We start from the raw sequence: 27,289 nt of genomic DNA on the forward strand, positions 1-27,289 counted from the left end.
TCTCAAGTTTCATTTTGGCACGGCCCAGATAGGAGGCTGCCAACGGGTGGGTGCAGAGCAGAAACGGAAGGGGGCTCCTGGCGCTGGCAGCTGGGAACCAGAGCTCCCAGGCACCGAGGGCTCTGAGGGGAGCTGCTGAAGTCCCAAGAAAGGGACCTGTACCCTGCCCTTCCTGAAAGGGCAGGCCTCCTCTTCCCCAGGGAGCTGACCCCAGCCCTCACCCTCGTACACACTACTGCCCCCGACTGACGACGCCCCTGCCCCGGAAGGCCTCTGCCACCTCAATCCCCTGCTGACCTGGAGGGGAGGGGCCGGGGGTCCCTTGCTCTCTGTCCTGCCTTGGCAGTCAAAGGCCACCTCCGAGGCAGATGAGGCCAGGCTCGGGGAAGCCAAGTATCTTCTTTCTCTCCCTCCCCAGGCAAGGGCCCAGAGACAAAGCCCCATCTGGCCTGTTGACTCTAGTGCGGCTCCAGGAACTTTGCACAGGAGGCTCAGCCCCCCAGAACCTGGGCTGACTGATCCTTCTTGTTCAGGCGGACACAGCTCCGCAGTGACCTCATCCCAGAGGCCCCGGCCACTCCCCCTCCCTCTATTGTCCAGCTTCTACTTAACAAGGGGCGCTCACTAGGCACTCATCTTTCTGGGCAGGGAGCTCGGTGTTTCGGCCACAGCGTTGCTCTGGCACCCACGCCCCCATCATGGCGGGCCTGTCCTGACTCACCACACGGCAGTGAGGAGCAGGGGCCGGGGCGGCAGGGTGATGTTTACTCCTATGAGGACCTGGCACGGCCCCTCCCCACTTAACTGAGCTGAGGCCTGAGTACTTCCGGCACCCTCACCACCTCCAGACCCCCAAAGGTGCTGCGTTTAAATCCTGGTACCCCTTGTGATGGCTGTGACCTCCCTGTGCCTCAGCTTCTCTGGATGCCAACTGAGTGTGGGGGTAGCTGTTTGGTCACCAGGGGTCCCTCCTATATGCCCCTTCAAAGTGGCTGGAGCAAGCACGGATTGGATGGGAATTCCTGGAAGGGAGACATTTATTGAAAAACGGCAGGCTGGGCTGGGCTTCCAGCCTGTACTTCTAACCAAAGGGCAAGTGCCCGGCGGAGAGGGCAGCAGAGCCCTGGCCTCGCGTTCCCACAGGTCCTCCGAAGTGCGTCTGGGGCAGGCCTCAGGCGCTGGGGGCATACTGCAGCACCAGCCGGTCAAAGTCGCTCTCCTTCGATGCGAATTGGGGGTGCGGGGGTAGGGGCGGGGGGGGGGAGCGGTACAGAGAGACAGAGAACCGGGAGAACCTGTGAGCCAGGCCCCGAGCGCCCACCTTGCCTAGTAGAGCCTGCGGGGTCTGGGGCACAGAGCTGGGCCACCCACAAGGGCTCACCTTGGCCTGGTACTCCTTGATGAAGGGGTGGGACCTGTGGGCGTCCTTCAGCTGGGACAGGTAGCGGTTTGTCACCTGTGGGAGCAGGCAAGGTTAGCTAAACATGGGGACCCCACGTTGGCTCTGACCTGGAAAGCAGAATGGGATGAAACAAGGGCCACCCAGCCAGACCCAAGCAAGAGCCCCAATTCCCCAAAGTTTTTCCATCACCCAACACCCCGGAATCATGATGAATTAGAGGGGACCCTGGAGGGTGGGGCCAGGAGCCTGTACTTGCACGTGATTGAAGGGATGCCCCAGGTTCAGGGATGTGGGCTGGGTGGGGACCCAGGCCCAGGGAGAGGCAGGGGGCCAGGCAGAGTAGATGGCAGGCAGGTTGGGGGATGGGGGTGGGAAACGAGATGGGTTTGTTCTGGGCGCACTGTATGGAGACACCTCAGAGGCCTGGGGATGGGAACTGGGGCCACGACAGAGCCTCGCACCCAGCCTGGCCCTACCCCTGGGCCCAGTCCTGACATACAGGGCTGTGGGCGTCTGTGCAGCTCTGCTTCTTCCAGACTGGTAGTCTGGGGGTGTCTCTGTGCTGAGTGGGGGCGCTGTCCTATCTGTCCCACACCACCCCAGCCCTGAGGCTGCCAGTGGGCCCTTCCGTAGGCACTGGGGACAGACCCCCATGAAGCTCTGGGGTGGCGGGCCCCTGGCCGCCTGGGCCTGGCACCTAATGGGCAGTGCCCCGCATCCTTCCCCTGCACCCTCAGACGAGACAGGCTCACCGGGATGGCTCCCCTGGGCCCCATTTCTCTGTCCTGTTGCCTGCTCCTGACTGTGAGGTGACATAGGCTGGCTCCCACCCTGCGAGCCCTGAGCCTCAGCTCACATGTCCAGAGGACTCTCAGAGCTCCGGGCAGGGTGGGGGCCCTGGGGGAGTGACTGTACCACCAACTTCCCAAGGTCAACCACAGCCGCATCCACGCATGGGGAGCAGGTTCCTGCCCCAACCCCAGGCTAGCCTTGAAGTTCAGACTCCGTGACCTCAAGCGCCCTGTGGAGCTGGAGCCTCGCTGGAGACCCCTGCCCACACCAGGCTGGCATTGCGAGGACCAGAAAACCCTGCTGCACCTGCTGGGGATGGGGAGGGTCCTACCTCAGGAGGCCTGCCCAGGTGCTGCACCTGGCTGGGGGTGGGGAGGGGCCTACCTCAGGAGGCTTGCCCAGGTGTTGGGACAGGACGACGAGGTTGATGAGCGTCTCAGGGTGGCTGCTGTCCTGGCAACAAAGGGGACGGGCAGGGTCAGCTTTTCCAGGCCACTGGATTGGCCCACTCACCCCCAACTCAGACAGGGCTAGGGCTACGAGATGCAGTGTGCCCCGTGACTGGATGCTTGGCCAGGTGGTGAGCTTGGAGCCTTCCCTTCTGCTTCCCCACACCAGCTACTTTCCCCAGGGGCTTGGTGCTTCCTGAACAGGCCAGACTGACACAGAGACTCCGCTTGCTGCAGTTTCCAAGAGGCCTATTTATTTATCACAAATCTTAAGGTGACAGAGTCTAGGCCAAGGGAGCCTCAATGTATCGCAGCCCAGCGAGCTGGTCCTCCCACTGCAGCCGTGAGGCCTGAGACCGTGGGGTAGGGCCCGCCCACTCCCCAGGGGACCTGACAGGAAACTGCAGGAAATTACCAGAACCTCCAAGCAGCTGACCTCCCCTCACCCGCCCACACTGGGCGCCGAAGCCCAGGGAATCCTGGGAATGGGCTCGGCCGCTGCCTTGGCCGGGAACCCCAGCCCGAAGGCCCTGATGGGGGGGCGAGGCAGGGACATGCTGCCCGGGGTGTGGCAGGCTCAAGGGGCCGTGTGGACCCTGGCCGCGGGCTGGCACAGGGCACAGCTCCACACGCGCAGCCTGATGACCCCACCACCGCCCTTTGGCCTGTCTCTGCGTGGCCAATGGCCTGCCGTGACAGCCTGGCCCCTCACAGAGGTGAAGAGGGAGGGGCTGCCCACTGGCGTCAGTTTCTCATTGTATCAAAAACCGCCTCAGCTTTCGGTCAGAAGGCAGGCCACTACGGCGGCCCCCAGCCCCCGCGGGCGGCACGCTCAGGGCCTCCGCTCGGCGAGCACGGGCACAGGAGACACGTGTGTGTGCTGTGCTCGCTCCTCAGCAGCCAACAGTAGGGGTCTCTCTCAAGCACAGATCCAGGTCAGGGGTCATCACCCTGAAAGGGCCCAGGCCAGGCAGCGGCGGCATCAGTGAGAAGACGAGGCATGAGTCTGCTTAGCTCAGGCCTGGGCTGACGGGATCCTCCCATTTTCAAGAGAAGTCAGAATGAGGACTGCGGTTCACAATCCCGACTTTTAGCTGAGTCAGCGTGAGAATCCCCACCTGGCCAGCAGGCCGGCGTGGGGCCCCTGCCGCACCTGTTTCTGGGGTGGGGCTGGGCCTGCCCCTACCTTGTCCAGCGCCTCCTGCAGCACGCCCTCAGCGGCCTCCCAGCGGCCCTGCGCCATGTGGCAGGCTGCCTGCCCGTTGAGCAGCAGCAGGGTCGGCGAACACTTGTCGGCCATCTCCTGGAAGATGTAGTAGGCGTCCTGGAGCTTCTCACCTCCCTGCGGGGACAGTTGGGACATCACCGCCTTGTCACCCTGCTGCCCTGCCCCAGCCTGCTCCCTCCTGGACGGATCTCAGGGCAGGCACCCTGGGGATGCCGCCCCCTTCCACACAGAGGCCCTTGAGCAGCCTGTGCTGCGAAGGGGCCGAGGCAGTGTCCAGACCCCTCAAACTCGGCTCCCTCAAGTCCTCAGTTTATGAACTTGAAAGGCTCAGCTTCGAGAAGAGGAATCAACGCACTGGCAGCTGGGCCAAGGTCTGGGCTGGGACACACGGCCCACCAGCCTCTGTTCCATGGTCGGTCCTGAGCCCGCCCGCCCGCATTCTGAATAGCAGGTTCTGTCTGCCTGGTAGAAACACAGTGTCACGCTGGCAGGGGAGCCTGACACGGAGGTGCACTTGTGAACAAATGCAAGGCTACAGAGAGGACTGTTGGGGTGTGTCCCCTGCACTGAATGGATCCTACGGGGTGAGGCCTCAGCCGTGCAAAACGACGTGCAGATGCACACAGACAAGGAGCACGTTTTAAAAAGCCTGGACAAGAGCGTGAACTCAGAGAAAGGAAGTTAAAAGCCCAAGACAGAAATGGGGCTGCTGCCAGGAGAGGGGTGCCCAGGCATGTGGGGGTAGCAGGGCTGGGCTCGAGGAGGGAGTACGCGAGGGAGGACTCGGGCCCCAGCTTTGTGCCAGGAGCCTGGAGAGCAAGCTGAGCAGCAGCCGAGCCTGGGGCCAGGCCCCAGAGGAGGGTGTGCTGCCAGGCTGGCACCCCGCACCCGGGTGGGAGTGGGAGTGCCTGCAGGAACAGGCACGCCGAGTCTAGTTCCGAGCCCCCGTCGGTTCACCCTGGCTCTGGCCAAGCTACTGGGCTATAGGAAGCCAGAAGGGGTCAAGGCTGAGTGATGGGGAAAATGTTCTGGGCTCTTCCAGGAGACTGGCCCCCAAAAAAGTACGAGGCCTGGGGTGTCCGTGAAGCCCAGCTGCTCCTGCCCCCGTGCTCCCACCCAGGCTGGGCAGGGGCTCACCGCAGCCAGGCTGGCCCAGGCGGTGGCCAGCTGGGTGAGCGTAGCGTCCTCGTCCTGGTCCTGCATCTTCTTCAGCTCCTTCCTGGGGGCGGAGGAGAGGTGCCCAGTGGCTGCAGGGCCCGGCCGCTGTCCCCCACCCCTGCCCGAGTTCCTTGCTCACAAGGCCTTGGCAGCCCCTGCGGCCGCACACGCCTGAAGCCTACCCCCACCCTGCAGGCCGGGCCCTGCTGCTGGCCTCACGGAAGGAAGCTGAGGCACCAGCAGCAACGCCCCTCGTCCCAGGCAGCACCGTGCAGGGCCAGGCAGGTAACCAGTGGTGCCACCACCCCCGTGGACCAGAACGTACTACACAGAGAAACATTCGGGTTGCTGATGATCTGAGCCGGGGGGGGCGTGCTCGGGGTGGTCCCCACTGAAGACAGGCCCGGTTTCTGGAGAATTCAGGGTCCCAGCACAGCCTGGCCTTTGCTAAGATAGCCCCCCCTCCCACCCCCAGGCACAGGCCGTCACCCAGCAGCCCCGGCGGGGACGGGCTTACCGGGCGAGGTCCAGGCGGTCAAGCTTCAGCAGGATCTGCACTGTCATGGCCATGCTGCAGGAAAGGCGTGTGGTCCGTGAACCCTCGCCCCACCGTACCCTCCCACTGGGAGCTCACTCTGTAAGCACCACCTTCCCGAAACTTCCTGTTAGTGCTCGGGCCACCAGTCCCACTTTGCAGAGGGGAAAACTGAGGCTGACCATCAGCCTGGTAGAATCAAACTCTGTGGGCACTGCTCGCCGCAACCAGCGCCCCATCGCTTCCCAGGCCCTGTGCCTCTGTGGAGCAGGATCAGGCCGAGAGCTCCACGGGGTCCCCAGCCCTGCGGCCCACTCCCTGCCCACCCCGTGGCCAGCCACCAGGTTTGCACCCCCCTCCTCTTTCCAAACACAGTCCCTCCCCAGTGCTCCCGGATGAAGTGCTACAGGGAAGCACGTGGTCCTTGCCTTCAGCATCACACCCACCACCCCTTCTCAGGCCTAGACAGCTGGGACCCGATCACTACTGTGGCCTCTTGTTCCAGAGCTTTCCTGCCAGGACATGACCCAGTGCCCAGGAGAGTCCGGGGAGGGGCATGAGAAACATTTGCGGATCCACTGTCACCTCAGCCCTGTACCAGGCCAACTGCAAACCCCCCTTGGGATTGAGGTGGGATATAAGCGGGCGAGAAGGAAGACTAACAAGGGGAAGGCAGAAACCAGAGCACTTGTGGAGCCCTGGCCAGAGCGAGGGTCACAGCACAGCCCAGAGCCGCCTCCTGGGCTGGGGGCTCCAGGGCCCAGGCCTGCAGTGCCCGAGGGCTGGCCACAGCGGAGGGTGCTGAGGGCCCAAGGAAGAGGTGGACAGGCCAGGGCCCTGGACAGAGGAGCACAAGGCTTCATGGAGGGAGGGCGGGCACAGAGGCCTCGGGCAGAGACAAAGGTGCTTTCAGCTCTGCTGCTGGGAACAGACGCTTTTCAGCAGAGGGTGCCTTGTCCTCAGAGCAGCAGCCCAGCCGTGCGGAAGAGAGCGTCTCTGGGACTGGGAACAAGAGCTGGAGCTGGAACGAGAGGCCTGAGCCCCACCCCAGGCCCACTTTCCAAGCAGCCCCCCTCGCCGTTCCTATGACAACGGCTGATGAGGCTCTGAGCTGCCTCTCAGACAGCACCCCCGCAAACCCCCGTGTAGGATAGGCACTCACCACTCCAGGCTGTCCCCCTGGTGAAGGGTGCGCAGGGCTGCGTCTGGGTTCTGGTCGTAGAAGTAGATGGAAGCGGCCATGAGCAGGAAAGTGGTGTTGGTCACATCCACGCTCCGGCTCATCTCCCGGTCCAGCTCGGCCACAATTGCGTCCCTGTGAGACACAGCTGCTCATGGCCCAAGGCAGGGGCAGGAGGTGGCCGCACCCCCAGGGGGAACAGACAGGCCCCCGCAGGCACAGAGCAGCAGTGGGCAGGATGGGCCCAGCTGTCTGCGCCAAGCCCCTCTGGGTGCCAGTCTCCCCACCTCATCAGGCACTTCTCAGCCTTCACACAGACAGGGAAACCGAGGCCAGAAGTGGGATCAGGTGCGCCAGGCCTCGTGGGGAGATGCGGTGCAGGAAGGGTCGTGCCTGGCCCTGCCCACAGATGACCACCCAGGCCCCATGCTCCCCCGGCATCAGTGCTCAAGGGCTGAGGTGTCCACACCACCCCAATGCAGAGGGGTGGGCTGGCTTTGCCAGGGGCACCTCCCGCTGCAGGGACGTGAGGCTGCAGAGGGGCACCTCAACCTCATGCCGCCACCAGCTTCCCCTGGAGGCTGGTGGTCTCAGCAGAGGGGCCAGATCTACCTAGGTCAGCACTGGGCCTGGGTCCTGAGGGTGGCTGTGTGGGAGGATGCCCGGCAGCCAAGGTGGCTGTTCCTGGCTCCCCAGCCTGACTGCTTCCGACAGGTGGGTGGTGTGCTGGGCTGGGGCTTGGGTGCTGGCACCAGGCCGGGGTCCAGGCTGGCCTGAGGACCAGATGGGTGCACCCACACGTCACATTACACCAGAAATGAACTGCTTAACTGAATCGAGGAGTTGGGATTCTTGTTTCAAAGGGCTGCTGAGCAATTAACGAGAGAAGGGCCCTGTATCACTACTGGACAAACGCCGCGGCTCGGGACCGATGCCGTCTCAGCAAACGCCTATGTCTCATGTGGGCTGCTGAGGGTGGTGTACCCCAGGGTCCCTGGAGGCCAGGGACGGGTCAGCCTCCCCGCGCCCACCAGAGAGGGGCCTGACACGTGACTTCACAGCTGCGTGTGCTGCCCGCCACGCATGCGGCGCGACTGTGCAGCGACCCCACGGGGCTGACATGCGCCGCCCCAAGGCCACTTCACAAAGCTTCTGCCTGCTTCCCGGCGCACCGGCGGTGAACACGCGGCCTGCCCCGTCCTCCTGTCAGCGGCGCACGCTGTTACTGGAAGGTGCTGCGGCTATCCCGTGGGCTCTGGCGCTTCCTCCACCACCTGCCTGCCGGGCAGTCTCACTGTCAGGACGGACGCACTGTGAGCACCTCTGCTTTTCTGAGCACCAGCTCCATGCCCTGGGCCTCCTGGGGGTTCTTTTCTGTAATGCTCGCAGCAGCCGCGGAGCTCCTTCCCCTTCTCAAAGGGCTCATCACCCAGGCTAGTGAGGTGCAGAGAGGGCGCCTGTCTTAACTGTCCTGGGTCATCACAAAGCACCAGGTACCAGGAAACAGTGAAATGACAGATGTATTCTCTCACAGTTCTAGAAGCCAGCAGCTGAACAAGGTGTTGGCAGGGGACTTCCCTGTGGTCTAGTGGCTAAAACTCTATGCCCCCAACGCAGGGGGCCCTGGTTCAATCCCTGATCAGGGAACTAGACCCCAAGGACCACAGCTAAGATGTCGCCTGCCGCAACTGAAGATGCTGCAGTGAGGGTCAAAGATCCTGCCTGTGGCAACTGAGACTCAGTGCAGCCGAGTCATTTTTTTTTAAGGTGTTGGCAGGACTGGTTTCTTCTGCAGGGCTCCAAGGGACAGCGTGTCCGGGGCCGCCTCCCCCCGGCTCTCGGAGCTGCGGCAGTCCTTCTGTCCAGATCTCTGCCTGCGTCTTCTCTCCCCCTCTTCTGAAGACACCCGTCACTGGATTTAGGGCCTACCTTACATCCAAGATGAGCTCAAGGTCTTTAACCACTTACATCTGCAGAGAGCCCGTTTCCAACGAGGTCAGGTTCACAGCTTTTGGGGGTCCCCATTCAGCTGCCACTGCTTAAGCCTCTTTGAAGAAACCCCTCAGGTCTCTTTATGGACCAAGCAGCCAGATCAAAGGAGGTTGCGCACGGGGCGCTGCCCTCCATGAAGAGCAGAAGTGGGGGTCACAGGAGACATCCACACTTGGGACCCACAGAGGGCTGCAGCAGCCCGCGAGGGAGGCATAGTATCGATGAGGTCAGGCCCACATCCTGGTCTAACAAGCTCCACAGGGCAGCATTCAGGAGAGGAGCCCCTGAGACTCCCCGAGGCATCACAGTGCTGTGAGCGAGGCCCCGGAGCTGGGACGGGCAGCTGGGATCGGCTCACAGAGCAGAGCATCTCCCTGTCATGCGCTGTGCTGCCCCGCCTTCTAGCCCAGCCACCCTCTGGGGAGTGTTTCACCTCTGAAATCCCAGGGGGCTTTGTGAGCAGTCCATTTCCGGGGGTGGGGGACACCGAGGTGCAGGGGACCACAAAGCCTGCTGCATCAGGCTGGTGCTCCACGCACAGGTGAGGCAGGGCCACACAGTTCCCAGCCAGAGGCTGAGCTCACAGGCACCTGGGTGAGCATCCCAGCCCAAGACCTGCCTGCGCAGGAGCCACCTGAAGCCAGAAGGGCCGGACCGTGAGCGGTCTCAGACCCCACGCCGGGCAGCAGAGAACAGGCAGGCCTGGTCCTGGAAGACCCAGCGCTTCCGGGTCCCTACAGCCCTGACCCTCGCCTCTCCCGGCCACCACCTGACGGAGTCTGATGACAGCTGATCAGCGGCACGAGGCGGACATGCAGCTCAGAGTGAGGCCGCGGTGTCCGCCCTCCCACCCGTCTGCAGAGATGGATGACAGGCAGCGCAGCCGCCAGCGCCTCCCCGCAACTCAGGTGAGCAGCAGCGGAAGGTGGGGAGGGTCCCCGCCGCGGGTCCCGGGGGCTCTCTGGGCAACCAGGCTGTGCAGTCCCCACCTCTGGCCCCCCGCCCCCGCAGAGACCTCCTGGAAGCAGGGCCCCTCACTGCCCCCGCTGTGCGGGTGAGGGGAACCAAGGCTCAGCGAGGCGAGAGGGCACAGCAGGGATGCCCACCAGACACCCCCTGCCCGCCCAGGCCCGCCCACAGCGCCCCAGCCTCACCGCCGGCTGTCGCTGGCCAGGTACTCCGCCAACATGCGCACGGCCTGCAGCTCGGGGGCAGAGGAGGGCTTGATCTCATCCAGCACCACACCGTACTTCCTCTGTGGGCAGGACACGGACGCTGTCAGCCCTGCCCGACCTCCCGGTGCAGTTTCTGTGTCCCAGACCCCAGGAACATACAAGGGCTGCTTGGTGCCAGTATCGCCCTGGTGAAGCCCCAGTACCTGCTGCTCCCAGGGACGCCCCTTGGCCCTCGGGAGCCACCACAGCATCCCCCGTTAGCCACACTGCCCGCTGCTCCAGCTGCAGACCCTGGCCGGTCACTGTACAGCCCCAGGTGGTGAAGGGGAGGGGGTCACAGGGTCAGGGAATCTGGGCACGTGCTTCGCCCCACCCAGACACCCAGCAGGGAGGTCACTGCGAAGGGAAACCGGCATCAGGGACCCATTTCCCTGTTCCTTTCCAGGCAGTTTCAGTGTGTTCATTGCCTTCTACGCGTCTTCACGTTTAATTTTTAAAAATTTATTAAAAAAGAATTTTTTGGCCTTGCCATACGGTATGTGGGGCCTTAGTTCTCCGACCAGGGGTCAAACCCGTGACCCCTGCATGGAAGCCACAGAGCCTTAACCACTGGGCCCCCGGGGGAGCCCTACCTGTGTTTATCTTTAAAGACACATGCAGACAAGAACACATCTGAGGAGACTCTGCAGTGCACTGGGGCACCCTACTCTGACGGGGGGCACACATACCCTGGAGGTGGGAGGTGGCGGGGAGGAGCATCTGGGCCACAGCGGGAGGTCCCCTCAGGGTCTAGAATGCTCCATAGAGGGAAAGATGCAAACAGACCTGGGAAGCCACCTGAGGCCTGACGCGAGGTGGGGGCACCTGTGGAGCCATGTGTCCCCCACACAGCAGCCCAGGCCTGCCCTCTCCCCGCTGCTCTAAGGGGACGAGGCTGGCGGCCACACCCGTGCTGTGGGCCTGGGGTGGGAACACAGCGGGCACAGTGCAATCCTCTCTGCAGAGTCTGGGTTGTCTATACAACAGGGGGATGAACTCTCACTGCATTATGTCCCAGGGGAATGCTGCTTTTTAAGACCCAGGTAAAAGAACCCGCCTGCCAATGCAGGAGACACCAAGAGACGTGGGTTCCGTCCCTGGCTGGGAAGGCCGTGGAGCAGGAAATGGCTCCCCCTCTAGTACTCTCGCCTGGAAAATCCCATGGACAGACGAGCCTGGCGGACTACAGCCCACAGGGTCACAAGGAGTTGGGCAGGACTGAGCACAGCATGCAACGGAGCTTTCAAAGCTCTACCTGTAGCATCTAACCTGCCAGCTCTAGTTAATGACAGCATCAATACCAGTGCATCAGCTCTAACAAAAGCACCCCACGAACCCAAACTGTTAGCGAGAGAAAATGCCTGTGGGGTGGGGCTGGGGATTTGGAATTCTTTTTATCATCTGCTTGGTTATCTGTAAACCCAGTACCACGCCGAACAAGTAAAATCTACTGAATAAGTGAAAAAAAACACAAACAAACAAGAAATCCCAACACAGGTCTCCTGAGCTGGTGCTGCAGGGCCTCGCTGACGCGGTCACTGACTTGCAGCGGCCACACCGGCTGCGTGGCTCCTGCCCCCGCCGACACTCTGCTCCTGACTCTCCTGTCCCAGGACACCGGCAGTCATGGTCAAGGGCCCACGCTCACCTGGGCCAGGTACGCTCTGTACAGGAAGACATCCCGCTCCACATCTCGCTCCGGGCTGGATGGCTGCGGAAGCAAAGGCAGGTCAGGACTCGCGGGGGCCGTGCGGCCAGCAGCCCCACAGAGGCCAGCCACAGGCAGCCTTCCCAGGAGTCTGGGCCCTAGTCCCCGCCCTGGCTCTCTGCCGCCTTAGGACCTTCGGCCACAGGCGAGCAGCCGCCACGGACGGCACGCAGCATGCTGGGCACCCCATTCTGTGCCCCCAGGACATCCCCCTGGGAAAGGAGGCTCGACTGTCACCCGCATCCAGCTGGGTGAGGGACGGGGACACTAACAGTGCTGAAACGGCCCCAGCCATACAGAAGGGGCCGGGGCAGGAGCCACGCTTCCGACCACGGGACACTGGGCTGCTCGTGCCGATGGGGAAGGACCCGAGGTGCAGCGGACCAAAATGGAAGCAGCCCAACAGTCCAGGTGGTCCGAGGACGCCTGCAGTGGGGTCGGGCGTGCACTGATGCCTAAGTCTGTGCAAGCCCGGAAAGCAGGCCTGGGAAGACTCCCATCTGGAGATGGATGGCTGATGCTGGAGAAGGGATGGGACCTGGTGGGGGACATGCAAAGGGGACTTTACTGTCTGCAGCGGATCCTTCCATGCTGCTTTGATTTCAAAACGCTCTTTAAAAGTGACAAACAGGAGAGACGAAGATTCGCCTCACTCAGAAGACCTTTCTGGAAGAGCTCAGCTTGGCTGCCCCAGCACAGCGATGCTGGGGTCTAGCCAGGCGGGGGGAGTCCTTGGGGACCGCCATGTCCATGGGGACGAGGTCCACAGGCCACGTTCAGTCAGCCCAGTCACCGCACAGAACCCAGAAGCAGCTGTAAGGCGAGCTCATGCAGAGCTCCCTGCAGCACCCTGAAGAGGGCCCCTGTGCGGCTGCGGGCACGGGAGGGGCCCTTCCTCGGGGGAACAGCCTTGGACCATGCCCTGGAGTGCTGGCCGACTTCCTGGAGGCCCCACGGTGCCTGGGGTGGGCAGGCACAGAGCAACTCAGCCCAGAGGGTGCGGGGGTGCTGGGACAGGCCACGCGGGGGCCGGGAGAGCAAAGTGACCGGGCAAGTGGGCCTGGCCACCTTGGAGCCGCCACTCCAAACCACGGGGCCTGGGGACCAGCAGAGAGAACGGCCTGCCAAGCTGCCCGAGCTGGGGAACAATGGCCTGGAGCCCCACCAGTGGGAGCTTGCCAGGACTGCCCTCCCCGAGGCTGAGAACCAGACTCCAAGAGCCCGGGCCTTCTTCCCAGCCTCAGGGTGTGAGGGCGGCGGACATGTCCTCCTCTCAGGCCACCGGAGACTGCAAACAAGAAGCCTGGCTCCTGGCCCCAGCTGGACTCCAGCCAGCTTCACCATGGGGTCTAGGCAGCTTGCTCCAGCCACGGTGGCCAGCCGGGATCTGGCCAGGACTTGGAACACAGTGTCTCCTAAAGAAGTGACTCTCAAAGGACCCTCAAAGCTGGACACTGGTGAGGCCAACCCAGCTGGGGTCCCCACACCACCTTCAGTATAAAAAGAGAGACAGACAAGGGGCTTCTCTGGCGGCTCAGTGGTAAAGAATCCACCCGCCAATGCAGGAGACACGGGTCCAATCCCTGATCCGGGAATAGCCACATGCTGCAAGGCCACTAAGCCTGTGTGCCACAGCTACTGAAGCCCCAGCTCTAGAGCCCGAGCTCTCAGAGAGGCTGCTGCAGTGAGGGCCCCACACTGAATACCCTCGTTCACCGCAACTAGAGAAAGCCTGCGTGCAGCAACGAAGACCCAGGACAGCCAAAAATAAAATAAGTAAGATTATTTTCTTCAAAAAAAGAAAGAGACAAATGTTGGCTCTTGGCTCTTGGTATCCATGGACACAGTGAGATGCCCTGCGAGGGACCAGGGGACCAGAGGCCACCCTGAGCCTCAGCTGCCCTCTGCGTCAAACAGGCACACCACCGACCCTGCAGAATGGCTGATGGGGGGTCAGTGAGACCCCACACGCAGACCTCAGGACTTTCCCAAGCAGCCAAAGAGAAGAGCTTCTGGGAGGCATAAGAACGAAGACAGGCGTACAGACCAGGGAACCCCAGGAACCATGAAGCGTGTCACCAGGGGAGAGCCCTGGTGCCTAGTCCTGACGGCTCATCAGCACCAGCTGGGAGCTCAAAGATCAGAAAAGCCAGGAGGCTCACATCCACCAGTGACATCAAACTGCCTGCAAACAGCTCAGAGGTGCAGCCAGGCCTGAGAGCCAGGCTAACTGTCCAGGGAGGCCAGGGATGGGGTTGGGGAAGGGGACCACATCCCATCCTCTGACGGGCCATCAGTGTCACCCGACCACACTAGACCATCAGCTCCTGGAGGCTTTCTTAGCTGATTCACCCTTAACACCTGTGCGGTGCCTGCCATCTTGTGGGCACTCAAGAAACGGCCGACAAGCAGGGAAACAGACATCGTGACGATGCCAGCATTGCAACATACCAGGGGCTCCACCTGGGGCCACCTCTGGGGGTGCCTGTCTGAAGTTGCTATAACCAACCACCGCCTCAGGCGGGGTTCAGAACAGAAACTTGTTCTCTTGTGGTTCTGGAGGCCAGAGGTCTGAGATCAAGGTGCCAGCAGAGCTGGGCTCCTCCCACAGGCCGAGAGGACCCGCCTTTGCCTCATCCTTGGCTGGCGGCTGCATCACCCCAACCTCTGCCACCACTTTTTCTGTCTGCCTCAAGGCTCTCTCTGCCTTCTTCTTAGAAGGACACCAGTCATTGGATTTAGTTGCTGTTTAGTTGCTCAGCCATGTCCGACTCTTTGTGACCCCATGGACTGCAGCACGCCAGGCTTCCCTATCCTTCACTATCTCATGATTTTGCTCAAACTCACGTCCGTTGAGTTGGTGATGCCATCCAACCATCTCATCCTGTCGTCCCCTTCTCCTTTTGCACTCAATCTTTCCCAGCATCAGGGTCTTTTCCGGTGAGTTGGCTCTTCACATCAGGTGGCCAAAGTACTGGAGTTTCAGCTTTAGCATCAGTCCTTCCAATGAATATTCAGGGTTGATTTCCTTTAGGATTGACTGGTTTGATTTCCTTGCAATCCAAGGGACTCTCAAGAGTCTTCTCCAGCACCACAATTTGAAAGCATCAATGCTTCAGTAACTCAGCTTTCTTTATGGTCCTACACTCATATCCATACATGACTACTAGAAAAACCATATCTCTGACTATAGGTACCTTTGTTGGCAAAGTGACATCTCTGCTTTTTAATACGCTGTCTAGGTTTGTCTAGGGCTGATCCTAAACCCTGGCTAATCTCATCCAGAGATCCTTCACTGGATTACAACTCCATGCATGTTTGCTCAGAAGTGTGTGACTCTTTGTGACCCCATGGATGTAGCCTGCCAGAATCTTCTGTCCACGGAACTTCCCAGGCAAGAATACTGGAGGGGGTTGCCATTTTCTCCTCCAGGCGATCTTCCTGACCCGGGGATTGAACCTCATCTCCTGTGTCTCCCATGTCGGCAGGCGGATTCTTTACCAGGCACCACCTGGCAGTGTGCAAAGACCCTCTTCCAAATGAGTCACGGTCACAGGTTCCGAGTGGATGCATCTCATCAGGGACACCATTTAACCCAACACGGGCTGCCGAGGAGGGTTCAGGTGGCCTGTGGACCAGAATTAGCACAGGCCAAAGGGCTCAGCAGGGAGGGAGCTCCCGTTCTTCCGGCCGTGGCAGGGGGACCTCTTGGTTTGGTGCCAGTGCATCTTTACCATGTTGCAGAAGAGGGTACCCAGGCCCAGCTCAGAGGCTGCGCCACAGCCTTGCCTCCAACAGTGATCTAACAGCTGATCTGGCTTCCTTGGCTTTCCACAGCTCTCTGCATACAGCAGGTCGCGCTGCTGCCTTCAGCAGGGAGGTAAAATCTGCATATTAAGACACAGTAAGACTCAAAGAACACATTGCTATCACATAAACAGAACAGACACGCAACAGAAGACAGAAGGTGGATCGCTGAGTATGACGCAGAACCTCGCGGGGCCCTACTGAGATGAAAGTCATGGCTCCCGTCCGACAGGAGGGGAAAGCAAGGCTCAGGGGGGTGCCGTGACAGCCCTGGCTGCAGAGAGCATGCAGAAGAGCCAGAACCTGAGGCAGCCAGGCCTGTCTGAACCCTCCTGTGGTCTGCTTTACCCGGCAGGGAGGCGCGTTAGCAACTGTGACGCCGAGCGCAATAAGGCCCTGAGAGATGCCCACGGCAGCCCTTGGGACAGCTTTCCTTACGTCACAAAAGGGACTTCACAGGTGCGATTAAGATTATGGACCTGAACATGGGGAGACCATGCTGGGTTATCTGGGAGGGTCCAGTCCAATACAGAACCCCTTAAAAGCAGAGGACTTTTAGACAAAAGGAACGAAGGGGAAGGGGAAACTTGCAAGACTCCAAGAACCCCCATGCCTGGATCTTTTTTTTCTCTTTTTCAATTTATTTGGCTGCACCAGATGTTAGTTGTGGCACAGGAGATCTTCATTGCAGCATGTGGGATCCAGTTCCCTGACCAGGAATCGAACCTGGGCCCGCTGCATTGGGAGCACAGAGTCTTAACCACTGGACCACCAGAAAAGTCCCCCCATGGCTGATTCTGAGATGGAAGGGTGGTATGGGAAGTTGAGGGCTGGATAGAGGCATCTGGAAGCCTCCAGGAGCTAAGGGTGGCCCCTGGCCAAGAAGCAGCAACTTCAATGAGTAAGGAAGGTGGCTCTTCCCCAGAATCTCCAGAAAGAACACAGCTGGGCCGCCGATACCTTGATTTTAGCTTAGTGAGAGCAGGGTTGGACTTCTGACCTATAGAAGCTGCAAGATAGTAAACGTGTGTTGCCTTGAGCTGTCCTTTGTCACACTGACAATGGAAAACTAATACAATCACGCAAATGGCGTTTCAACGAATCGGAACCTCTTACTGAAGCCTGAGGTTTTACCCTCCGTGCCACAGATGACACGCAGGGATGTGGGGCTCACTGCCAAGGGCCAAAAGGGAAAGCAAGCCTTCTCCACTTCAGAATCCAAACTTCTCCAACCCCCAGCCGCCTCTGCGAAGATGTCTGCCACTCCCTTGCATGGTGCTCCTACGGCCTCCCACACCTTCGGAATAATCTCCAAACCCTTGCTGTGCCCACCCCTGCCCCCAGGCCCTGCCTCTCACTCTGCGCACTTCAATCTTCATCTCTCCCACTGTGCTCACCCCACTTCTGCAACCCCAGCCTCTTAGGCCTTGACTACACAGAGCTCACCCCTGCCTCAGCACCTTTGGGACTCTCACCTATGAAGTGAGAGCCTTCTCAAGGTTTGGTCACAGGGTTAGATGACAGTCACAGAAGCTTGGTCTGATTTGATCACTCCCACATGAAGCAGCGGCCCACCCTCCCAGTATGTGATCAGTACTTTCTATCTCCTATCCCTGCAGGGCTCAAGTTGTAATTATGTATTCACTCGGTTCTTTACTTGTTTACTCTCTTCAGGACACTAGACCATGAGGCCAGGCAAAGACCCTGTCCCATTTACGGCTCTTAAAAATCCTCGGGATTTCCTGGTGGTCCAGTGGTTGGGAGGGAGTCTGCCTGCCAGTGATGAGTCAAGGAAGATTCCACATGCTTCGGAGGAACGGAACCCATGTGCCACGACCCCTGGGCCAGCACTCTAGAGCCTGCAAGCCCCAACTACTGAAGCCCTTAAACGCAGAACCCGTGCTCTGCAGTAAGAGAAGCCACCGCAGTGAGAAGCTCATGTGAGGAGCAGTCCCTGCGCTCCGCAGCTGGAGAGAAGCCTGCGCAGCAATGAAGACCCCACACAGCCAAAAATAAATATACAAAATAATAATTTTTTAAAAGTCTCCAATAGCTCACTCTCAAAGTGACACAGTACCATCCATCTCCTTCCCAAAAAGGTGCTGCTAGCAGTCCCGGCTGCCCCTTCTCCTGTCACCCACTCACTACCTGGGCCTTTCCAGCTGCAGGTTCTAGCTCTCAGGCAGGCTCCCTCCCACCACTCTCCATCACACCACTTCCTGACACCTTTTAAATGACTTACTTTTATTTATTTGTATTTGCATTTGGCGTGGCATTGGGAACTTCCCCAACCAGGGTTGGAACCATGGCCCCCCTGTAGTGGAAATGCCAAGGCTTAACCGCTGGACCACCAGGGATGCCCCTGGTAGTTTATTTACTTTCTTATTGTTTATCTGCCTCCCTTGGGAGCTGAGGTTTCCAAGAAAGATAGTTTTATCTATTTTGTCACAGCTTTGAGCCTAGCACGGATACACGGCCTGGCCCATACAGATGATCAGTGAGGAATAAATGAATGAGCAAGTCTGGGGAGAAATAAACCGGCTAGTGGGGCAGGGTAACAGGCGAGAAGTCATCTCTCTCTTGAGCCTCCTTGTTCTCTCACCTGTAAAATGAGGATAAATAATAGTCTCTACTTTAGGGGTATTGAGGGCATGGCGGAAACAAATGAGAACTATTATTGTTATTACTATTATTACCGCAGCGTAGTATTATATTTGTTACTATTACTATAGAAGCATGAATCTCTTATTCAAACGCCTCCTAAGGTGCAGAGTGAGCGGTTAAAGTTAGAATTATCACGAAATGGTACTGCTTTGAGTTTTGTCAAGGGACAAAGACAATTCCTCACCGCGCTGTGAAGAGATGTCGGGGGTGAAACGGCGCTAGGAGAAAAGGTAGGGTTTTTAAAATCAGAGTCCGACCCGCGGCCACCAGGAAGCCTCTTCCGGCTCCGCCCCCAGCGTCTCCCAGCCCCGGAGCCGCCGCACCTTCACCCGCTGCGCCTCGTTGATGCACTGCTGGTAGCTGCCGATGTAGAAGGCGTTCTTCACGTCGAACAGCTCGTCCACCTCCCCGGAGCCGCCAGAAGCCGGGACAGGAGCCGGAGGAGCCATACCGCTGCCCTCTCTCTCTCTCTCCCCTTCCTAAAAGACACGTCGGCCGGAAGGAGGCGGCCGCCTACGGGCACGCCGGAAAATGTAGTTTACTGGCTCCTCCCTGGAGAGGAGCCAATAGAAGACTCGTAAAGGGGAACAGAGGGGCGGGAGACGCAAGTGCGTCTCGTAGGGCATCTTGGGAACTGTAGTTTAACTCGAGGCTGAGACCCCCGCGGGATTCCGGGAAAACAGGGTAAGGATGAGGTCGAGGCTTTGAACTGCGAGTTGGAGAGGGTGGGACCAAGCCGGAGGCAGATCCAGTGCACGGTAACGCTTTCTGACGTCATCGACACGCGCCGGAAGCACCGTTCACACGAGCGCTCGCACTGACCCGGCTGCGAGGATGGCAGGCTTCGCGGAGCTCGGGCTGTCTTCGTGGCTCGTGGAACAGTGTCGGCAGATGGGTTTGAAGCAGCCCACGCCTGTGCAGCTGGGCTGCATCCCCGCCATCCTGGAGGGTGAGTGTGGCTTGGCCTTTCCAGGAGGCTTCCCCGCTACTGTCGCTTCTCCTGCCTTCTCTCAGCTTTTCCCACGCGGGTCCCGTGAGGCAAGGGGCAGCCCTGGGCCTTCCGGGCGATCCTGAGTTCCGGAGGACGACTAGGTAATGTTGGCGTTTAGGCTGTACGACTGACTCGCCTGCACAAGTGATATAATCTCTGAAACTTTCGTAGCATCATCACTGGGAGGATTTGATGAATAACTAATAGATAGTACTGGGAAAATTAGGTAGAACTTGCTTTACTATCTTCATTTTACAAATGGTAATTGAGGTTGTCAAGACTATTGGTAAATCCAGGACTCTGGTCCCTAGACTGCTCTTCTCTCCACCCCTTTGGTCCAGCCCAGTTTTGCCATTAAAGAGATGCCTTCAGGAAGCCTAGGATGTGACAAGTTAAGGCATTAAGTAGGGATGAAGAGTCAGTAGGGAAAATAGGATTCAGGTTGGGGGAGGGCATTCTGGACTGAGGAGGACATTCTGAGTTTCCCAAGCTCTGATCCCAGGGAAGGAGTCAAAATGAAATTGTGGTTAGTAGCAAGTATCTCAGGTCAAATGGATGTGGGTTCCAGTCCAGGCTGTATGTCCTGGGCAAACCTTTGACCCGGTTTCCCCTTCTGTTAAATGGGGACGATGATGGCCTCACTCTCCTTAAATGTGTCAATTACTCTAAATGGAAAGTTGTCATAATGTCTTCAACAGGAAGGGCACAGGCTGCTACTGAGCATATAGTTCTCGTCATTGTTGTTAAGTTGCTAAGTCATGCCTGAGTCTTTTGTGATCCCGTGCACTGTACCCCGTCGGGCTCCTCTGTCCATGGGGTTTCCCAGGCAAGAGTATTTGAGCGGGTTGCCATTTCCTTCTCCAGAGGATCTTCCCGACCCAGGGATGGAACCTATGTCTCCTGCGCTGGCAGGTGGATTCTCTACCACTGAGTCACCAGGGAAACCTGAGCATATAGTCATTGCTCGTTAAATGTTAGCTGCTGTAAACTGTGCCTGATGGAATACCTGTCTGCACCTGTGACGCTGCAGTGTTCTCTGCCCAGGTCGGGACTGCCTGGGCTGTGCCAAGACAGGCAGCGGCAAGACAGCAGCGTTTGTCCTGCCCATCTTGCAGAAGCTGTCTGAGGATCCCTATGGCATTTTCTGCCTCGTGCTGACACCCACCAGGTGAGTCCCACCCCCCCCCCCACACACACACACACACGCCTCTCAGGTGAGTGAACTAGCTGTGTGCTCTTGGGCACGTGCCTTTACCTCTTTGAATACACTTGCTATGTGTGGAAAATGGGCACAGAAATTAGCCCAACCCTTAGAGGTGCTGAAGAATTAGCAAGACGGTGTGTGAAAAGTGCTGAGCACAGGGCTTGACTCAGGGCAAGCAGGAAGGCCAGGAAGTAAGCATATGGCCAGAGGAGAGGCCTGGACAGAGCTGGAGGCAGAGAGGAGGGGACTTGGCCACTGACCAGCCTCGGGATGGGGGAGGGGTTAACACTTGGGTCTCGGGCTTTGATGACTGTGGTGTCAAGGCCATTGCTGAGGACATGGGATGAGGAAAGGCCAGTTTGGGTGGGGCTGGCCGAGGACAAGCCACACTCTGTTCGGGCACCCAGCCTATTGAGAGGGTAGGAGCCACAATGGGCTTCCAACGGTCGGTATCAGAACCTTTGTCCAAAGGGGACTGGGAGCCATGGAGGGTGTGTGAACAGGAAAGATGCAAGCAGGAGGCCCTATTGATGGAGACAGGAGTGAGAGGCAGGCACAAAACCCCTATCTGACTCAGGCTGGCCCGTTCATGCCCACAGGGAGCTGGCCTATCAGATCGCAGAGCAGTTCCGGGTCCTGGGAAAGCCTCTGGGCTTGAAAGACTGCATCGTCGTTGGCGGCATGGGTATGGCGGGACCCAAGGAGGCTCTGGGCATGGGACTGCTGCAGCCTCAGACCATCTGCCTAGCCCCACCTCTCGCATTCCACCCACAGACATGGTGGCCCAGGCCCTGGAGCTCTCCCGGAAACCACACGTAGTCATTGCCACACCGGGGCGCCTGGCTGACCACCTCCGCAGCTCTAACACCTTCAGCATAAAGAAGATCCGCTTCCTGGTGAGTCAGCCCGGGGCCCCGATTCCTCCATTTGGGGACTGTGTGTCCCGCTGGCCGTCCGTTACCAAGTTAGGAGTGGGGACAGTGACATCTCGGGGACCGACAAAAGGGGGCCTGCACCAGAGAAGACGGGCTCCCCAGGTGGCTCAGTTGTAAAGAGTCCGCCCGCCAATGCAGGAGGCGCGGGCTCGATCCCTGGGTGGGGAGACTTCCCTGGAGGAGGAAACGGCAACCCTCTCCGGTATTCTTGCCTGGAGAATCCCGTGGACAGAGGAGCTGGAGGTCGACAGTCCTTGGGGTTACAAAGGGTTGGCCACAACTGAGCACGCGTGCATGCGCACACTAAAAAAGTTAGCTGAGGGCAGGGCCTCTCTGAGGAGTTGACGTTGAAGCTGAGATGGGCAAGAAAGCAGGCCTCCAAGACCTCGAGGGAGAGCGCTCCAGGGTGCACGTCTCAGCCCAGGAAGGAGGCACATGAAGGAGGCAGGCTGGGCCCCGGGTGGTGGTCAGGCCTCAGACAGTGGCCTCACCCTGGGTCCCCACCCCATGCCCGCTGCGGCTGATGCTACAGGTGATGGATGAGGCGGACAGGCTGTTGGAGCAGGGTTGCACTGACTTCACTGTCGACCTGGAGGTCATCCTGGCAGCCGTGCCTGCCCGCAGGCAGACGCTGCTCTTCAGCGCCACGCTGACCGACACACTGAGGGAGCTTCAGGGCCTGGCCACCAACCAGCCCTTCTTCTGGGAGGCTCAGGCCCCGTGAGTCCATAGCTACTTTCTGGTGGGGGGCTGGGGCAGGGCAGGCGGGAGGCAGGGGTGTCCAGCAAAGGTCATTGACCGTGGGCGGGGGGGGCATTGACCTCATTCAACAGAAGGGGAAACGAATCTGCCTGTGCCCAGGGTGCGCACCGTAGAACAGCTGGACCAGCGCTACCTGCTAGTGCCTGAGAAGGTCAAGGATGCCTACCTGGTCCACCTGATCCAGAACTTCCACGATGAGCATGAGGACTGGTCTATCATCATCTTCACCAACACGTGCAAGTGAGCATGGGCGGGCCTGCCGCTCCCGTCCCCCGGGCGTCGCTCCCCCTGCGCCTCTTGGAGGTCCAGCAGGTGGTCTGCGGTTGGAGGTGTCAGGCACAGGGCTAGTCTTGGCACTCCAGGGCCTCTGCTCCGACCAACAGTTTCAGAGGATTCACTCAAGGAGGCTCAGAGAGGTCAGGCAGTTTGCTAATAAGGTCACCCTCATCAAGACAGGGCCAGGATTTGGGGGTCCTCAGACCTGCCCTTTCCTGGGGGCTCAGATGGTAAAGAATCTGCAGTGCAGGAGACCCAGGTTCAATCCCTGAGTTTGGAAGACCCCCTGGAGAAGGGAATGGCAACCCACTCCAGTATTCTTTCTTGGAGAATTCCATGGACAGGGGAGCCTGGTGGGCTACAGTCCATGGGGTTGCAAAGAGTCAGACAAGACTGAGCGACTAACACTTTCACTTTTTCAGACCTGCCCTTAACTGGAAGAGCTGAGGGCCTTGGGCCCTCCCCAGGATACCCCTGCAGCAGCTGGGAAGGCCTTGAAGCAGCCAGTTCGCTGTGGTCTCAGGGGTTCACTGAGGCCCAGCACATCACCCCCACGGCTGTCCTCTCCACAGACCCAGGGATTTCAAAATCCTTTGACATATTTGGGGAGAGCATCAGGGAGCTGTAGGCTGGTCTAGCCTGAGCCAGCATAGAAGGGCAGCGCACAGCACGTGGAGGAGACCTCCTGACCACTGCCCCCCAAGAATTTCTTGGGCTACCAGGAGAGAAAAGGCTGGACGTAGAGCACTCTCTTGTCGGCTCAGGCCAGGGAAGGGGTCAGCAGGCAGGACGTGGCACCCCTGCTTCTCCTTCCCCAGTCATGCAGGGCCGCTGCTAGAGGTCTCGGGGCGGGGAGGCGGGGGCAGAGCACCTTCCCAGGACCAGCAGCCTGTCCTTCCCACCAGGACCTGCCAGATCCTATGCATGATGCTACGCAAGTTCAACTTCCCCACTGTGGCTCTGCATTCCATGATGAAACAGGTGAGGTGCCAGGCGGCCGCCCAGAGCCCTCCCCGACCAGCCTCGCCCTGGGGCCTCCTCCCGGCCCCCGGGCTTTTGCTCAGGCCCTCTCCTCTGCCTGGAACACTCTTCCTGCCACCCTATCTGCCCCATTCTGGCCTCCTCAAGGTCATCTCCCTCGCTGGACTGTGAGCCCCTTGAGTACAGAGACCGTCCTGGCCTCTGCTGTGCATGTCCCCAGGCTTCACACAGTAACCATAAACTCTGAAACGTTTCTTGGGATGCTACCTGATATCCCCCCACCCCAATTCTCTCCCAATGTGGCACAGAAAGAACGCTTCGCCGCCCTGGCCAAGTTCAAGTCCAGCATCTACAGGATACTGATCGCAACGGACGTGGCCTCCCGGTGAGCGGCTCCAGGGTGCTCCCTCCCCCACGGTGGCCCCCACGAAAGGGCCAGAGAGGGAGGCTGGCTTCAGGTAGCCCCAGCTTCACCGCCAAGTGACCCTGGGTGAGCCCCAACCTCGGTTTCCCCACATGGACAGAGGCGCTGACTGACCTTTGCCTCCAGGGGCCTGGACATTCCCACTGTGCAGGTGGTCATCAACCACAACACCCCCGGACTCCCAAAGATCTACATCCACCGAGTTGGCCGGACAGCTCGCGCAGGTGAGCGGACAGGGCAGGGCAGCCTTTGGGCACCCAGCCTCCTGCCTGCCCACAGCACGCAGAGCCAGTCACGAGCTGGTGGGGCATGGGAGGGCCACAGGCTGCAGGTGAGAGGTACTAGAGGTAGTGCTTGCAAGCTAGGGGAATCCTCCTTTCAGAACCACGGGCGGGGACTTCCCTGGCAGTCCAGTGCTTCAGACTCTGCGCTTCCCATGCAGGGGGCATGGGTTTGATCCCTTGTTGGGGAAGATCCCGCACACCACGGCCAAAAATCCCCCCAAAACAAACAAAAAGACATAGGTGAGGGTGCTGTGTCTTCTCCACATGATCCAGGCAGCACTGAGGTGTCCCCTGGGGACACGGCACACACAACCCCCTCCCCACCACTACCTCTTGCCTCACCCGAGCCCCCTTCGCCTATCAGGGCTGGCCGTCCAGCCCAGCAGCAAACAGGTGTACGGGTCCTGATGGGTAAGATGCTGCCCTGTGGGATTCAGCGTTCAAGTTCAACCACTTGCTGTGGCTCCCGGTAGGAGCCTTGTGTCTGCTCCTCAGCTCCACCTGGAAGGGGCACAGAGTCCGGGAGATTTTCTCACACCTGGAGTGGGCAGAGCCGTGGTTTCTGGGGCCAGACTGGCCCTTCTTTCCTGCCCTGTGGCCTCAGGTCAGTCACATCAGGTCTCTGGGCCCCTACCACCTTGTCTAATGATGGGTGACAAGAATGTGACGCCTGTTTGGGGCCGCCCTGAGGGTCTCAGGCGTGGTCAGCTCCGAGGGCTGTTCTAGTGCATTGTCTCATGGAAGCTGGGAACAGAGAAGGTGGCATGTAGGCTTTGGAGCTGAAGCCTGTCTGGGCTTCCTGCTGACAGAACTGGGCTTGAGCTCCCTGGCAGCCACAGCAAAAAGGGAAATCAGCCACATTGCCAGCCCCTGATTAAGGCCAAGCTGGCAGGAGAGCTGCCTTTCCCTGGAGTCCTGCTGCTCCCTTGGGACAGATCTGCCTGCCACACAGAGGTCAAGCAGGGGGCTGAGACGTGACGCTCTAAGCTTCCTTCGTTTCCACTCATTCCTCCACCCATTGAGCTCCTGTACAGTTCTCCTTGATCAAGAGGAGCTCTGAGCCACCCAGCGGTCAGGACCCGCTTGTGTCGGCCCCTTCTCCTGGCCTCCAGCACACAGTCTGGGTGTGTCCCCACAGGGCGGCAAGGACAGGCCATCACGCTGGTGACGCAGTATGACATCCACCTGGTTCACGCCATCGAGGAGCAGATCAGTGAGTGGGGCGGGGAGGGGAGGGTGGTGCCTCCGGGTGAGGCATCCACTCACTCCGTCAGTGCCTGCCTGTCTGCTCATGTGAAGAGGCTTTAAACTGCATTTTCCTTCCTACGCAACCCCCGTAGACGTCTCTTTGGCCCAGCAATTGCTTCAGTTGCTTCACAAACTCCATCATGGCCTCCAGCAGCCGAAAACCACAACTGACGGGAAAGGACTTTGGTCTCTCAGACCAGAGTGTGTGGGTGGTCCCTGCAGATGAGTCAGAAGCCCCAGGGCTGTGGCCTAGGCAGGTTTTTAAAAATCCCCTTGGGTGGACCGAGAAGCTCTGGGGCATCTCCAACCACTGCACAGACTGTCCTGCGATTCAGAAACATCTTGACTTTAATGGACACTGGTTTCAGAAAAAACGACAACTCCTAATCAAATTCATGGTGTTGTTAACAACCAGAAAGAGAGAGCAATCTGAACCTAGCTCCTGCCCGCCTGATCTTTGTCTGATATGACTCTGTATGGCCTTGCGCGCCCTGCTGCGTGGGGAGCTACATGGTTGGAACCTTTCTCCCTGTGGTGCCTGCCCTTCCCTGCCCCCTCTCAACCCCAGGCCCCTGCTGTCCCCACAGAGAAGAAGCTGGAGGAGTTCCCAGTGGAGGAAGCCCAGGTCCTGCAGATCCTCACACAGGTCAACGTGGTGCGCAGGGAGTGTGAGATTGTGAGTGTCAGGGAAGGGGTTCGTCCTCAGGGACTCAGGGTGCTTCCTTGAAGGTGGCAACCCCCGTGATGGTCCCGCCCTTCTCCTACTCTTTCCCCCTCTGCCCAGAAACTGGAGGCAGCCAACTTCGATGAAAAGAAGGAGATTAACAAGAGGAAGCAGATGATTCTGGAGGGGAAGGTAAGGGCTGGCTGAGCTGTCTGTGTGGTAGGGGCAGGGTGCAAGGGTCCCCAGGGAGGATGCTCAGCTTAGCCACCTTCTGGTCTTGCCCATGTCAGGACCCTGACCTGGAGGCGAAGCGCAAGGCCGAGCTGGCCAAGATCAAGCAGAAGAACCGGCGCTTCAAGGAGAAAGTGGAGCAGACACTGCAGCGGCAAAAGGCCAGCAGGGCTAACCGCAGGGGGCGCCCACCCAGGGCCCGGCCTGAGGCCTCCTTGTCCCCAGCACCCGCTCAGGGTCCAGCCTGAGTTCCGCACAGCACCCACTTGCCCAGCCTGGGACTCCTTCATCAAGCTGAGGGTTGGAGCGCCCTCCCCTGAGGACAGAACCCTCTCCCAGCCTGCCCAGTGCCCCTCAGCAGAGCCCGTTGACACACACGTTGTACAGTGCACAGCCCTCCACCCTGCAGCCTCTGGTGGCCCCTTTTCAGAGCCTTGGCCAAGAGGCGGGCTGCTGAGGAAGCGAGAACACTGGCTGTGAGGTTGGGCCCCGGTCCACCTGGGGCACAGTAACCCCAGCCCAGGGTCACCCTGGATGTGCGATGAGCAAAGGTGTGTCACTTGCAGGCGGTGCTTAATAAATGAGGCTTTTAGCTTCTGCAGTCCGACTCTGGGGAGCAGGGGCAGCGGGAAGAGGGTGTGGCTGCCTGTGCTTCTCAAGTCCCCCGGAACATCATGTCGCCACCCCACCCACTAGTTCTTTTCTGTCGGGCCAGGCCCAAAGCTTTGGACTGTAGTGTTGACCATTCCAGCCGAGTGACCTTGGGTGGGTGAAGTCCCTTATATGGGCCTCAGTTTCCTCATCTGGAAAATGGGGAACCACTCTACTACCCAGATGTAGACATGATGTTTTGGAGAGATCGTTTCCATGCCTAGTGAACACGGCCACATTCTAGGAGCTTCCCCACTTGCCCACTTGGTTGTATTTGGGGTTTGTGGCTAGAGTGAAGTGAAAGCGGGGGGATTAATCAGGGTCCACGTTAGTCCAAGGTGGTCCAGACAACATGGGCAGGGCTTAGGGAGATGGGGAAGCAGAGCCATGTGTCCTGGGCACGCTCCCTCGGGCTTTCTGAACCTCGCCCTCCAGGTGGCTTACCAGGCTGAGGGCAGATGGACAGAGGGCCCAGTGCTGGCGGTTGGGTACACCCGGGCTGCTCAGAC

General features: G+C 59.5%; 2 protein-coding genes and 1 non-coding gene across 4 annotated transcripts; 1 reads left to right on the plus strand and 2 right to left on the minus strand.

Moving 5' to 3' along the window:
• On the minus strand, window positions 1,009-18,682 carry COPE (coatomer protein complex subunit epsilon). The gene is made up of 10 exons (XM_018051464.1): window positions 18,453-18,682; window positions 11,599-11,661; window positions 9,891-9,991; window positions 6,727-6,879; window positions 5,547-5,600; window positions 5,009-5,090; window positions 3,830-3,985; window positions 2,579-2,647; window positions 1,382-1,456; window positions 1,009-1,219 (listed from the first exon to the last, which is right to left on the minus strand). The coding sequence occupies exons 1-10, from the start codon at window positions 18,576-18,578 to the stop codon at window positions 1,172-1,174; spliced, it is 927 nt and encodes a 308-aa protein (XP_017906953.1). The 5' UTR covers window positions 18,579-18,682; the 3' UTR covers window positions 1,009-1,171.
• On the minus strand, window positions 16,171-16,243 carry TRNAG-CCC. The gene has a single exon. It is a non-coding gene; the product is annotated as a tRNA-Gly (tRNA).
• DDX49 (DEAD-box helicase 49) lies at window positions 18,798-26,730 on the plus strand. Of its 2 annotated transcripts, XM_005682100.3 has the most exons (13): window positions 18,798-19,078; window positions 20,165-20,288; window positions 20,924-21,009; window positions 21,099-21,220; window positions 21,792-21,979; window positions 22,121-22,261; window positions 23,203-23,278; window positions 23,587-23,663; window positions 23,829-23,926; window positions 25,125-25,199; window positions 25,822-25,910; window positions 26,019-26,090; window positions 26,189-26,730. In XM_005682100.3, exons 1-13 carry the CDS (start codon window positions 18,964-18,966, stop codon window positions 26,375-26,377), a joined length of 1,452 nt encoding a protein of 483 aa, XP_005682157.2. In that variant the 5' UTR covers window positions 18,798-18,963; the 3' UTR covers window positions 26,378-26,730. The 2 variants fall into 2 exon arrangements, with proteins under 2 accessions (XP_005682157.2, XP_017906951.1); XM_018051462.1 differs by lacking the exon at window positions 25,125-25,199.

The sequence above is a fragment of the Capra hircus genome, chromosome 7, assembly GCF_001704415.2.
Source record: "Capra hircus breed San Clemente chromosome 7, ASM170441v1, whole genome shotgun sequence".
Lineage (NCBI taxonomy): Eukaryota > Metazoa > Chordata > Mammalia > Artiodactyla > Bovidae > Capra > Capra hircus.

Coding starts and splice junctions, on each gene's coding strand:
- DDX49 (XM_005682100.3), top strand. CDS start 18,964: ATGGCAGGCTTCGCGGAGCTCGGGCTGTCTTCGTGGCTCGTGGAACAG. Junction 21,010..21,098: donor CATCGTCGTTGGCGGCATGG/GTATGGCGGGAC, acceptor TTCCACCCACAG/ACATGGTGGCCCAGGCCCTG. Junction 23,664..23,828: donor GCAACGGACGTGGCCTCCCG/GTGAGCGGCTCC, acceptor CTTTGCCTCCAG/GGGCCTGGACATTCCCACTG.
- COPE (XM_018051464.1), bottom strand. CDS start 18,578: ATGGCTCCTCCGGCTCCTGTCCCGGCTTCTGGCGGCTCCGGGGAGGTG. Junction 11,662..18,452: donor ACGAGGCGCAGCGGGTGAAG/GTGCGGCGGCTC, acceptor TTGCTTCCGCAG/CCATCCAGCCCGGAGCGAGA. Junction 6,880..9,890: donor CTGGCCAGCGACAGCCGGCG/GTGAGGCTGGGG, acceptor TGTGTCTCACAG/GGACGCAATTGTGGCCGAGC.